This window comes from Osmerus eperlanus, chromosome 5 (genome assembly GCF_963692335.1).
Source record: "Osmerus eperlanus chromosome 5, fOsmEpe2.1, whole genome shotgun sequence".
Lineage (NCBI taxonomy): Eukaryota > Metazoa > Chordata > Actinopteri > Osmeriformes > Osmeridae > Osmerus > Osmerus eperlanus.
Genome location: NC_085022.1, coordinates 14,510,676 through 14,523,088, shown reverse-complemented (window position 1 = coordinate 14,523,088; position 12,413 = coordinate 14,510,676). Strand labels below are relative to the sequence as shown.

Genomic DNA, 12,413 nt, shown 5'->3' with positions numbered 1-12,413 from the left:
AAATGTGTCATTACATGTTACACTATCTGTTAATACCCTTTCAGAATCAGAAACAAAATGTATCTCATACCCTTCAGCCAATATCTGTTGTGTAACATGTATAGACTAGCAGAGTAGAGCAGATTGGAGTAGAATAGAACAGAGTACAGTAGATTGCAGTATAGCTGAGTGAAGTAGAACAGGGTAGACTAGAGCAGAGTGTGATAGCGTGGAAGCAGGGATGCTAAGCCTTACGCAATAGAGTGGTTCCAGTAGACACACACTGGTTTGGTCCTCTCCTGTGTCTCCAGTAGCCTGTACTCCATGGTGATGGGGCGTTCAAGGGGCATGCTCAGGATAGATCCCTCACTGTAGACAATCGTGCTCACTATGGGGGTGTTTATTATGGGCCTGTTTGGAAGTCTAAACATACACACACACACATGAACACACACATAAACATCAAATATGCAGTTGGGGAAAGTATTCTAAAAACACAACTGTATTATTTAATACAAGCACACACGTCTAGATTGCACAGCCTTGTGGCAGTTAAGCTTAGATTTTCCATGTAGACCATATAAATATTTGGACATTGAACCTATGTTGCGTGTTTACAAGAGCAGTCGTTATTTCATCCTAGTTTAAATATTGCCATTGGTGGCATAGCTCAGACAAGGCCTTGTTAAACCAATCCTTGGATGAGTGTGAAGACAAAAGGTAAACCTGCAGCCACTCCAAGATAAACTATTTCCACAGTACAAATGGCTGGGCTTCTCAGTTGCTGTGAAACGCAGGCCAGATCCACAATCATGCCTGCCTTTCATTTACATTTTAAGTTAAGCCCTTTTCCCTTTCAAGGATTGCATCTCTCTCTCTTTCTCTCTCTCTCTCTCTTTCTCATAAAAGAACCATATGGGTGCACATGCTGACATCTTCCCTGGCCCTCAAAAACCCACCTCAGGCTTCTGCGATCGTGGTCATAGTTCTCTGGAAGTAGCTGTCCGAGGGTTCGATAGATGATCACCACAGCAACAGGGAGAACGGCTGGGGCTTCAGCGTGGCGTTTCCGTTTAGGGGACGCTGTGTGAGATTCTGTGTGATTGACTGCCATTGATTCGGTCTGGACAGGGGGCAGTGCATCTGTGGTCGTCACCATGGGAACTGCTGTAATGAAAGCCACACATAAAAAAATATTAAAAAGTTCAACATCTCAAACGTTTTCTCTCATATAGATGAATGTCGTGAATTCTTCATGATGGAGAACACATGTGGAAATGTCGACAGATGCTGTGCAATATGGACATCATATGAGCGCATGATGACCTTTTATCTTCCAAGAGTGATGGGGCCTATCAGTCAGAAACAACCTTTTCAAGTCTGAAAACATTTCAGCAAACTTTGATGTCGGGACGACTGTGGCACTTAAAAAGAATTCACCTTTGACCTCACGTGTACCTTTGACCTCTTCTGTGCGTGAGGGGAATTCTGGGAAGAGGACTGAAGACTCCAGCTCTTTGGAATAGGTGCCCAGAAATTCCTCAAAGCGAGGGATCTTTGCTTTATTTGGATCGAACGGGTCCAAGTAATCCACAGAGAAGACTGCACGTGGGGAAAGGATGAACAGGGCTTAGATCACATCTTGGTGGTGGGCTTTTTGGAAGCACATTGTCTCTGTGTGTAATAAACTGCTTACACTGTATTTTAACACTGCACCCGTACTTCTTTTCAAACACCCAACCACAGCATGAAAAAAGAACCATGTGACTACAGATGTCAACAAAAGTTTACAATGTACTTGTGTTATCGTAAGTGTTACGATTTTTGCCATTCTACAAGTTCTCAACTTATACCCCACACTAAAAGGTGAGTGCTATTGATATTCTCAGGGGGACTCACTCATGTTGTCCGTGACTAGGGTGAAGGGTTTGAGGTAGGTCTTCCTCAGGTTCTGGGCCAGGTTGTGGGCGTACTCCTCGAAGCTCCTTAGCAGCAGGGCGGAGCCGCCTTCAGATCGCTGGATCTGTTCCCACTGGGCCCGGTTGGCCAGGTCAAGGATGGTGCTGCCCGTCCAGACAACGTTCTGGAAAATGTAATCCACACAATCCTGAATCTTAATCACGGTACACCAGAATTTGCTCTCCGAACTGTTCACTGCTTCCATGCCATAACACAGTTTACAGTTTATTGTGACATGATTATCCTACACTCTATTATCCTACAAGCATCTCACCACTATCAATATAAAAAATATATATTATATGAGTTTGTATATAAAGTTTCTATAACACCTGATAATCCTTGCTGAATACCATGGATTGGAGTAAAGAATTCCAAGAATTGAGATTGAAAGATTCAGAGTAGGGCTAAAGAAAAGGAAGAAAGCTGACTCGAAGAAGGAAGGGGGGAGAGGGCAGACTCCATAAACTCATTACCTACACCTGTGCTCCCTGGCCAGATGCCCAACCTTCCCTGTGGAGTTGAGCTCCAATTGGTCCAATCACCTAACAACCTCTCTCCTTGACCCCCTAAAACCGCCCATCTTCTGACTACACTAATGAGCTGGGCCCTGTGCCAAGAATACACACTGCTCACCTTTAGCTTAGCCGTGGGTGTCGTGTTGTTGGTCACAACCTTAATAAAGCTCATAGAGAACGTGCTAATCACTAGGCTGTATTACTTACACTTAATCTCTGCCCTCCTAAGATTGGATTGCATTCCCATCAGGAAAGGAGAAATCTCCAAGTTGGAAAATAGGTTCTTAAAGAACCAGTACCAATGATAAGTAGGATTTGAGAACTTAGCTAGCACAACCTTTATGAAGTTTAGCCAAACAATGTAGGTTATTCTTCAGATTTGTGGAAACTTTTAATAAACTATCAAACAAGAGTGAAATAATTCTATTTTATTCTAAGATTCCATGAATTGTTTGAGGGTAGAACTATGTTTTGTCCCCAGTTCTTGTGGTCATGGTCAGGTCAGAAAATAAAGTAGATAAATAATTGAATATCAATGAGTCATGGTTCATAAAGAAACCCTGACAACCTTCCATTGATTCAATCTTTCCTTTTCTAATGTCTCATCTTGGAGATAATAAACAGGATGCACCAAGTAATGCCATAGAGATAACCACACATTGAACCAGTTATTGAGACATCCCACCTCATGGAACTGCACATCTCGTGTGGCGGTCATGTTGAATCCTTGCTGCATGCTCTCGTACTGCAGAAGGTGAGTGAGGAGGCTGTAGGCCGTTTTTACGTCGTTGCCGTGGAGGGCTGTCGTGCGATTGGTGGCACTCCGCAGCATGCTGGCCATGCCCTTTGACCTGTCACTGTCCATCCGAGAGCCGTTTAGGCGCAGTTCTTCATTCTGAAGGTCACATAAGGGTCACACTAGTTCAGGTTAGGGTTAAAAACGCAGACAGCAGCTTTTCTTAAACATTTACTTAAATCTATTTTCTAGGTTATTTTTTAATGACTTATAAAAAGACAGGAGCCTGAGTATAATTTTTTTATTTTTAGCATCCTTTGTCAGGCCATGGAGGAAGACCTTTAAATATCGTAGAGTTATGGAACCATTTGATTTAGGTTTTAAAATATGATAGCATACCATCAAATTAAGCATGGACATTAAGTCTCCAAAAGAAGATTTGAAATGTCACATGCAACATTCCTGTGATGCACAGCATTTTCCATAAGTTACATTCACAAAAACCTAACCTTTGTTCCTTATTCAATTCATGTTGCAAATTGGAGGCAAACTGGCCCAAATATCATCAACAATGCAAGGAAAGTACCATGATGACTGAACCGCAATCACAATTGATGAGTTTCTCAGTTATTTTTCTACTTTGTATTTAGGAGGGGTGACCGACCACACTGTTACAGTATAAAAAAGGACACAAGGTACTGACCTGTTTTTTGAGTTGTGAGAAGGTGAGAGAGGTGCAGTTAAAGAGGTCAGGGGGAAGCCAGCCATTTTCTTCACTACAGTGGCGGATTGCAGTGCCTGTAGACAGGAGCAGTTGAGTAGGAGGAGCGTGATTCTTTTCAATATTTTCTTTCTTTCCATTCATGTTTTCCACAATAAAATGTCTGAAGATGAAGATCTATTGATCTGATTCAGTAGCTAATACAAGCACTCATCGATTAGCTTCCAAAAGAGTTTGGAATTGTTACATTTCTCAATGACTTCCACGTCAATCAATATCACTGTAATACGAATGTCACTATCAATGTACACGGAAGTAAATCTATCTCTCCTTCTTACCTGTTGAGCCTTTGGGACACTTCATGGCAGCTGGTTGTCCAAACTGGGTTTTAGGCCACCAGATCCCAGAATCAAAGGCCTTAGGACAGCCCTCATACACAACTGAGGTCGCAATAACAATAATAAACGGTTAACAACTTGACACTACAAACATGGGAGGGAGCGAGCGAGTGACGAGTGAGCAAGTCAACAAAATGCACTGAATGAACGCATGAATGACGGACAGGGTGTCTTCCACTCACCCATGCACCCGCTGGAGGTGACCTCGGCATAGGGGTTGTCACAGCGATTACACTGGCGGCCAATCACACCTGTCCGGCACTGACACTGGCCTGTCTGGGGGTCACAGGAGCGTGACAGGGCACCCAGCTGGAAACACTCACACGGGCTGCAGGTGTCCCCACCTTTAGACCGGAAGTAATTATCCTGTATGCAGTGGAGACCATGGGTGGAGGGCGATATGCCAAAGCACAAATTATTAGCATAGTCTAGCATTGCATTGCACATTGTATTAGCATAGCACATATATTAGCATGGCACAGCATTACATAGCACATGCTAATTGTGAATAACAAATAGCATGCTGTAACAGAACATAACATATGCCAATGCATGTTACAAACACAGCAGAGTGTGGTATATTAAGTATAAGTTGCCGATTATTAAATTGAAGGGAATAGAGATACCAAAGGATATAAAAGGACTTCCTGTTTATTACATTGCAAATCATTTTGAACCTGTGCATAGCATAACACATAGGATTTATTATCGCATATTTGCATGTGGTTTAGTCTAACCTTGCAGCGGCATTCTCCAGTGGTTTTGTTGCAGTCCCGGTAGAACCCTTTGGTGACATCACAGTTACAGGGACCACAGACCGGATTCCCCCACCAGCCACGGGCACACGGAAGGTTAGCTCTGGAGCACACATACATGTGTTAGAACCAGATGGAACATACCTTATCACAACCAGAATGCAGTCTAGAAAAAAAGAACATGTTTGCCTTGTCGCCTCTGAGGTTTTAGTTTGATAACAGGTGTTGATCTGGGGGCATCTGTGAAGCCCTCTGTGACCTTGCTTGTAAAAAGGGCTGTTCAAATCAAATTTGTTTTGTTTCGAAATTTGATAAGAACCAGCTCAAACTTTCCACAAAACGATCAACTGCAGTTATGTTGCTTTGCAGCAACTGGTTATGTTTTCTGTTCATGGTTGGTTAGTTGAGCAGCTGCGAGGGTTCATAGGATCACTCTTGAACTGCCGCGCACACACTACCCTACCCTACAAACTGTGTGTGTGCGTATGGTGCAGGTAGCACACAGGGTTAGGGTGGCCCGTGGAGATGGTTAATCCCTACCTGTAATTGTGCTACCTGGGACAAGATACGTTCTGTACATGCGCACAGTAGACGAGGCATGTGAGAATTGTTCCAGCCCCATACGCTGCGATCATTAATGGAGGGCACACCACAAGTACAACAAAAAATGGCGTCTGTAATCTATAAAAACTAGAGAACTGTTGTATGAAGTGAACGTGCAACAGGAGGCTTGTAAACTTTGCTATTCGGCTTGACGATAAACCAGAATTCCTCAAAGCCAAAGTCCGCCTGACCAGGAACATGTATGCCCATCTGGAAACGATCAAAAGACTGGAAAGGGGAATGGAAATGCGTGCTAAGCTTGTGCCAAAACATCAACATTCCTTCAACACCGACTGATATGAAAGCCAGGGCCCAGCTGATCACAAAGACCAGATTAGCACAGAGAGTAACAGGAGGTGTTGAGTGGTACGGTTGGGTTTATTGGAGTAAGCTTGGAAACAATGGCAAATGTTTAAAGAGACAGACTTCACAGCAGGTGAGTTTTTAAAAGGGGCCTCACAAATGCCGGCCTGGTAGTGAGATACGTGTGGCCAATGTGTGTGTGTGCGCGACATGTTGACAACTCACTTTTTCTGGCAGTACTGGCCATAGTAGCCGTTGCCACACTGGCAGCTGTAACCAGGGGGGGAGCTTGGCTGGCGAACGCAGGTGGAAACATGCTCACAGGGATTCATGAGACATACGTCCACACAGTCCCTCCCAAAGTACCCTGGGAAGCAATGGAGAGGTGGTTCAGAGGTTCAGGTTTCAGCCAGGCCCCCATTTTGAAACAGGAAGACATTTCAAGCCCTGCATCCTGAAGAAAAGGGGCGGGGGGGGCTTACCAGGCTGGCACACGCAGGTGTGTGAGCTCCAGTTGTCAACACAGCGGCTGTGTTCAGGGCACACGTTGGAGCTACAGGGGTTAGCTACGTCACAGCCATCCTCCACACGGACCTTCTGGCCCTGGTGCATGTTCACGTTGGCCAGGTTAGTGGAGGTCTCTCCCATTCGTACACCCTGGAAGTGCATTAGGGTGTAATTGGAACATTTGTAGGTTTTTCCTTCATTTCTCAGTTCAGTGGGTCACTTTAAAAGGTAAAAAACCTGTTCAGCATCAATCTATTGGAAGATTCTTTTTAATTATTATTAGTAACTTGAGGTATCTTGGTGATTCTTGTTTCACATTTTCATGTACACTGTACCCAAAGACATTTTTGTCAAACATGAGCGTTAAAAAGCACAATACAACAAAATGTATTTATAGTAGATAATTTACCTAAGCACACGAAGCTAAAGAAAGGTAAGATGGTGTTGAATAAAACCAATGTAGAATGTAGCACACTTGCAAGTAGGTTATCCCTACAGGGGCTGGATCTGCACCCACCTGCATGCAGCCTTTCAGGCCATTCATGACTGTCCCATCCTTCTTCATCTGTCCTCCCACAAAGAGACTTCTCAGTCTCAATCCTGGCAGTTCGTTGCCTATCTCCACCGACCTCTACAAAACAGACCCAGCATATCTGATGTTACATTTCACAACATATGTTTACATTCTTTACGTCGACGTTTTCCTCCCGCGCAGAGCTGCTCCTAGTGCGTACCTGGAACATGCCGTAGTCCAGAGACACCTTGGCCATATACTTGATGTCCTCCCCATCTTTGACGCTCTGGAGCTCCACCAGGATGTGATGCCACTGCCCGTCGTCAACACGCACCTGGGGGAAGTCCAGCAAGGCCACGCGCTTCATGCCCAGGAAAACCTGGAACCGTACGTGTCTGCTGCTTATCTGACGAACGAACGAGACAAAGAGCGCTCATGAAATCCGCTGTTGTTTGTTTGGTGTAATATTGTAATATTATGTCTGCCTTTGAAACTAGTTTTGGTTGGCTCGCTTTTGGTGAACTGTGCAATGGGGTGCCAGTCAAGTAGGTAGCCTCTCATTATTAACATTTCACATTTTGGTAGTATGCATTTAGCATGGCTTAGCATACCTTCACATAACTCAATATTAGCATAGCCTAGTTTACTCACCAGTAGGTGTATTTTAGAGAAGTCCCCAGCGTTGGCCTGCAGCAGGATGCCTGAGCTCTGCCGCGTGCGGAACATCAGGCCCATGTACCAGGGGATGGCGATGGTGACCTCCGGCTCTCTCCACCACACCAGGGCGTGACCATCAAAGTGCTGAGGCGAGGGCATGACTGAAGGGAGGGGAGGCCGTGACTGTTAGAGTGCTCCCATTCCTTATAGTGACACATTCCGACACATTTATGTTTATTGAGGTAAAAAAAAAAAATTGAGGTATTCATTGGGTGTGGGATTTGCAGGGAAAGTGTGTACACTGAACGCCTGAAAACAACCATACACGCACACCCTTAAACACACACATGCATATACACAAACATGAGCACACATACACAGCTGGCCAGTAATTAGGTGTATTTCATAGTCTTCAGAGCTGAACAGAGACAGTACAGTGATCATGAGTTTCTGAGCACTGACTGTTAAATGGCCTTAGGAATTAGGTCAAAGTAAGCTTTCTGAGAATTTAAAGCTACTTAATATGTGATTTCCTTTTCACGCAAAAATTACTGACATTAGAAAGGTGGAAATGTTACCTTTCTTGATTTGATTAGAGTCAGAAGTTGAAGTAGTTTAACTGCCAAAATACTGTAAGAACTATGTACTTCTGATGCTTCATTTTCTGCTGTACATTCTATATGCACTATTTGTATGTCCATCCATAAAACCATCTGCCAAATGAATACAATGTCATGTAAATATATTCAATAACAAGTCCCTAACTATGAAGAGTAACAACATTAATATGTTGAGTAGACACTGAGACACACAAACACATACTTTACCTTGTTCACAGTTCTTGCCCCCATAGCCTAGAGGACAATCACAGGAATAGGTGTTCCACTTGTTCACACAAGATCCTTTATTCTGACACACTGCTCCACTGCAGAAGTCCTTCTTTGCTGTGCATCCTAAATTTGAAAAAAGATTTCCAGTTCACAAATAATCAATCAAAAACATGTATGTTACAGCAAAGACAGTGGAAAGTTGGAGCAGGGCCTGTCATTGCTGGGTCTGTATGGTGGCCAAGTGTATGGTGTATGTATGTAAGTATGGTGGCCAAGTATCAGTGGCCAACTTCCATAGACCAGGTGCTGGCCGGGGTCAAATGTTGTGCTTATTTTTGTCAGACTCTCAAGTTAGTGTGTTTAGGGGTTTTTGATACACATGCGTTTTCACGCTGCCAGACTGTGAGTAAAGTTGGATGGTAAAGATTGATTGAAAGGTTGATTTGTGTGGAGCCCACCTGCAGCCGTTCCATTGTTAGCAATGTAGCTGTTCATGTCCACGGGCTTGCTGTCGACAACCAGGTCCCTCACACAACCTACAAAGTCCCGGTTCCTCACCGGGAAGTCTTCCGGAAGGTTGGGAACGCCGCCAAAGAGCAGCGGTCCAGTCAGGTCCAGAGACCTAGGAGAGGATGGAAAACCATCTTAGACTAACTCTCACCAAAACTCTGCCTACTACAACAGGGATGGGAGGTATAGATCTTTGTCACTGCTGATTAGGGAAGGAAAGAGCAACAGGGATAGGTAGTTCAAGAGAATGGAACATAGCAGCGTGTTAAGAATCCGATTATATAACATTTGTAAGTGTCACACTACAGAATAATCTGAACACACAGTATACTAAGACAATGCAGCCTATAGACAGAAATCCAACCAGTTTTATTATTATAGATTTTGATCAAAAAACCCTAATTAAAGTTAATTTGACTAAGCGTTGACGCAAGAGGTTTATAATATAAAATTATGAAAAATGCACTGTTCAGATTTCACCAAACAGCCTCTATTGTGCTGTGTCTTGTGATTCACTAATACCCCAAACAAAAAGGGTTTAAATCAAGAGCAGAATTTGAATATGAATAAAAAACGGGATCAGATATAGGAGGATTTGCATTTGAATGGAGATCTTTCGGTTTAAGAAGTGAATAAAGTCTAAGCACATTTTATAAGGCATTTGAATAGTCCAGTTGGAAGCATTTTATAATGCAATTAAAATCCACAAAATTAGACCTATGATGTAAAAGAAATTGATGGAGAACAAATGGGGAGAGAGAGAAAGAGGGAGAGAGAGGGGGGGAGTGAGAGAGAGAGGGGAGATAGAGGGGGAGTGAGAGAGAGAGGGAGAGAGAGAGTGAGGGGGAGTGAGAGGGGGAGTGAGAGAGAGAGGGAGAGAGAGAGGGAGAGTGAGAGAGAGGAGAGAGAAAGAGGGAGAGAGAGAGGGGGAGTGAGAGAGAGAGGAGAGAAACGAGGAATGAGGAAACATCAGTGAGACAGAATGCATTTGTGCATATACAGTTTAGACTACACACACACACACAAACACACTCACTTCTTCAGTCCTGTCTGGGTTCCCTGGGCGGCACACGAGTAGTTCCCAATCTGACCACTGAAGCGGATTGCCATGGCAATGTCACAATCGTCCACCACAACCACCGCTACCTTCTCCCCGGAGGGCCCGTGAGGGATGCCAAGGCGACCAATGTTGGGCTGGAAAGAGACAGGAAGTCATGTGAACCTAAACCCCCCCAAAATAGTTCACCTCACAGTGCTTGTTCACACTTCATAGAGCATTTTGAGACCAACGTTTTTTTTATTTTAACATATTACAGAACATCGTTTTAAGGAAAATAAATGTCACATCCTAATCTTATTGGAGTAACAGTTATACACCTTTGACTTAATTAACTAGAATTACGCAGCAATTCCTAAATTTGTTCACATTTGTGACATCATTAAAACGTCCATGATTGTCCTCTCAATTGGACCCAAAAATTTAAACAAGGGGCAGTATGGTTGCAGCACTGTTTTCTGAGTGTTTTCTGTTTTCTGAGGGCCCTTTCAAACCAGATACTGAACATGGGCACAAGGCCTGGCTCGCTGGCGTGTTTCCATCGCACCTGAGTCTCTGAGACATGCAAGTTATTCCCTTTATAAAACACATGGAAGATCCAACAGAGAGATGTTCCCTGCCTGCTGTCTAGTTATTGAGATGTCCTTGGTTTAGCCTCCCTAGCATTAGCCATGCTAGTGGAAACCTTCATGCCGTGCAGTCTATTTAACGCTTGGTGAAACTAAGCGCAGAACTGTGGGGGCTAATTGGATTACAGAAGCGGGACACTGGTGGGTGAAGAGACACCACAGACAGAGGGCTCCATTCCGTGTCAAATCCTCCCCAGACACCACAGTTTCCAACCTGCGCCAACAACAATGGCCGCTGTCGTCAGAGACCATCTTTTTAAGTAGCAGCTTGGCCCGTTGAATCGTCGACTTACCCACCACTTTTACTGTTACACCTGGTCCCCCCACCCCCGAACAGCATCATGCTCAGTGATGAGGTGAATTTTAGAACAGCATATAATATTGCATAAAATGTCAGTATTTACAAGAATTTGTCACTCCACTGCAAAAACAAAAAACAAAAAGAACATTGGAATTCTCCACCTTATCTCTCATTGTGAGCAAGCTTAGTACGTTAACCAAAACGACAGACCTACAGTTTCAGGCTTTTGAACGTAACTCTTCCAGTTTCCTGCTGTCAGCTGCTAACACCAAGATAAGACCCCAAATGCTGCAGAAGTAACACCAAAAGGAATTGCTTTCTTTTTATAGTGTTGCTTCAACATGCATGAGAAAAGAATGCTTAAACTAGCAGATGTGCGAGGCATATTGCGGTTCTTACTGTAAAGTTGGTGATGAAAGGGCAAGTTTAAAAACAATAAAGAACAGAACAGGGATTTGTTTCTGGTTGTTACACTAATCCACAAATCTTCATGCAGTTTTTGTTTTGAGAAACCCTGAATTAGGAAGTTAGAGACCGACAGGAGGTTGTGTCTCATCCTCCAGCGTGTGTTCCGTCCTTGTTCAACAAGTGGGCCAGCAGGCTCTGAAGTGACTGATATCTGATGCAAGCCTGTCAGTACTTGGTAATGTACCAAATCAATACAAAGAAAAGGACATATTTCATATGGTGTAGATATGTTTAGGTGACCCACAGGTAGTGGTGTAGGATTAGTCAATTCATGGTACGCCCTATTTTTCTATACTAGACTGCACCACTGCCCACAAAGTGTGGATGTCTTGACCAACCAGAATAATTTGTTTGATTTTATGCCAAACTTTAACATAATCTTTCATATTGTGATGCCTTGAGTATATGCTCCAGCCAAAGTTTGAGGTTAGCGTGATCCTCTGTTCTGAAGAACAGGGTTCAGAAGGAGGCACTCACGGGCCCTCCGGGGAGAAGGTAGCGTTGGTTGTGGTGGACGATTGTGACATTGCCATGGCAATCCGCTTCAGTGGTCAGAGCCTCCTTCTGAACCCTGTTCTTCAGACTAATCCTACACCACTACCTAAACATATCTACACCATATGAAATATGTCCAAGTCCTTTTCTTTGTATTGATTTGGTACATTACCAAGTACTGACAGGTTTGCATCAGATATCAGTCACTTCAGAGCCTGCTGGCCCACTTGTTGAACAAGGACGGAACACACGCTGGAGGATGAGCGTGTGAGTCTTGCTCTTGTCTTACAGTAGTACAGGCATCTCCCTCTGTAAAGCCTGTGGTATCAATTACCAAAGTCCAACTCACATGTTCACTAACTTAGCCTTGGGATGTGCTGAATGTTAGGCCATTGTCCAGTTGATGTATCAAAGCTATACATTACAGTCTCCCAACATGTTATGGGGAAAGTGATCATTTGTCAGCAGGAGTC

The 12,413-nt window shown here is 43.8% G+C and overlaps 1 protein-coding gene across 1 annotated transcript in view; it reads right to left on the bottom strand.

Annotated features, from left to right (window-relative positions):
* Positions 1-12,413, bottom strand: part of LOC134021233 (cadherin EGF LAG seven-pass G-type receptor 1-like) — a 44,808-nt gene that overhangs the window by 7,704 nt on the left and 24,691 nt on the right. The window contains exons 6-22 of the mRNA XM_062461848.1: positions 10,027-10,184; positions 8,939-9,102; positions 8,478-8,603; positions 7,645-7,811; positions 7,214-7,399; positions 6,997-7,110; positions 6,455-6,629; positions 6,198-6,339; positions 5,049-5,169; positions 4,494-4,677; positions 4,252-4,353; positions 3,896-3,990; positions 3,142-3,351; positions 1,879-2,062; positions 1,420-1,581; positions 939-1,146; positions 235-402 (exon numbers count right to left, since the gene is read on the bottom strand). Of these exons, the coding sequence (XP_062317832.1) occupies positions 235-402; positions 939-1,146; positions 1,420-1,581; positions 1,879-2,062; positions 3,142-3,351; positions 3,896-3,990; positions 4,252-4,353; positions 4,494-4,677; positions 5,049-5,169; positions 6,198-6,339; positions 6,455-6,629; positions 6,997-7,110; positions 7,214-7,399; positions 7,645-7,811; positions 8,478-8,603; positions 8,939-9,102; positions 10,027-10,184 (2,666 nt within the window). The remainder of the gene's footprint in view (positions 1-234; positions 403-938; positions 1,147-1,419; positions 1,582-1,878; positions 2,063-3,141; positions 3,352-3,895; positions 3,991-4,251; positions 4,354-4,493; positions 4,678-5,048; positions 5,170-6,197; positions 6,340-6,454; positions 6,630-6,996; positions 7,111-7,213; positions 7,400-7,644; positions 7,812-8,477; positions 8,604-8,938; positions 9,103-10,026; positions 10,185-12,413) is intronic.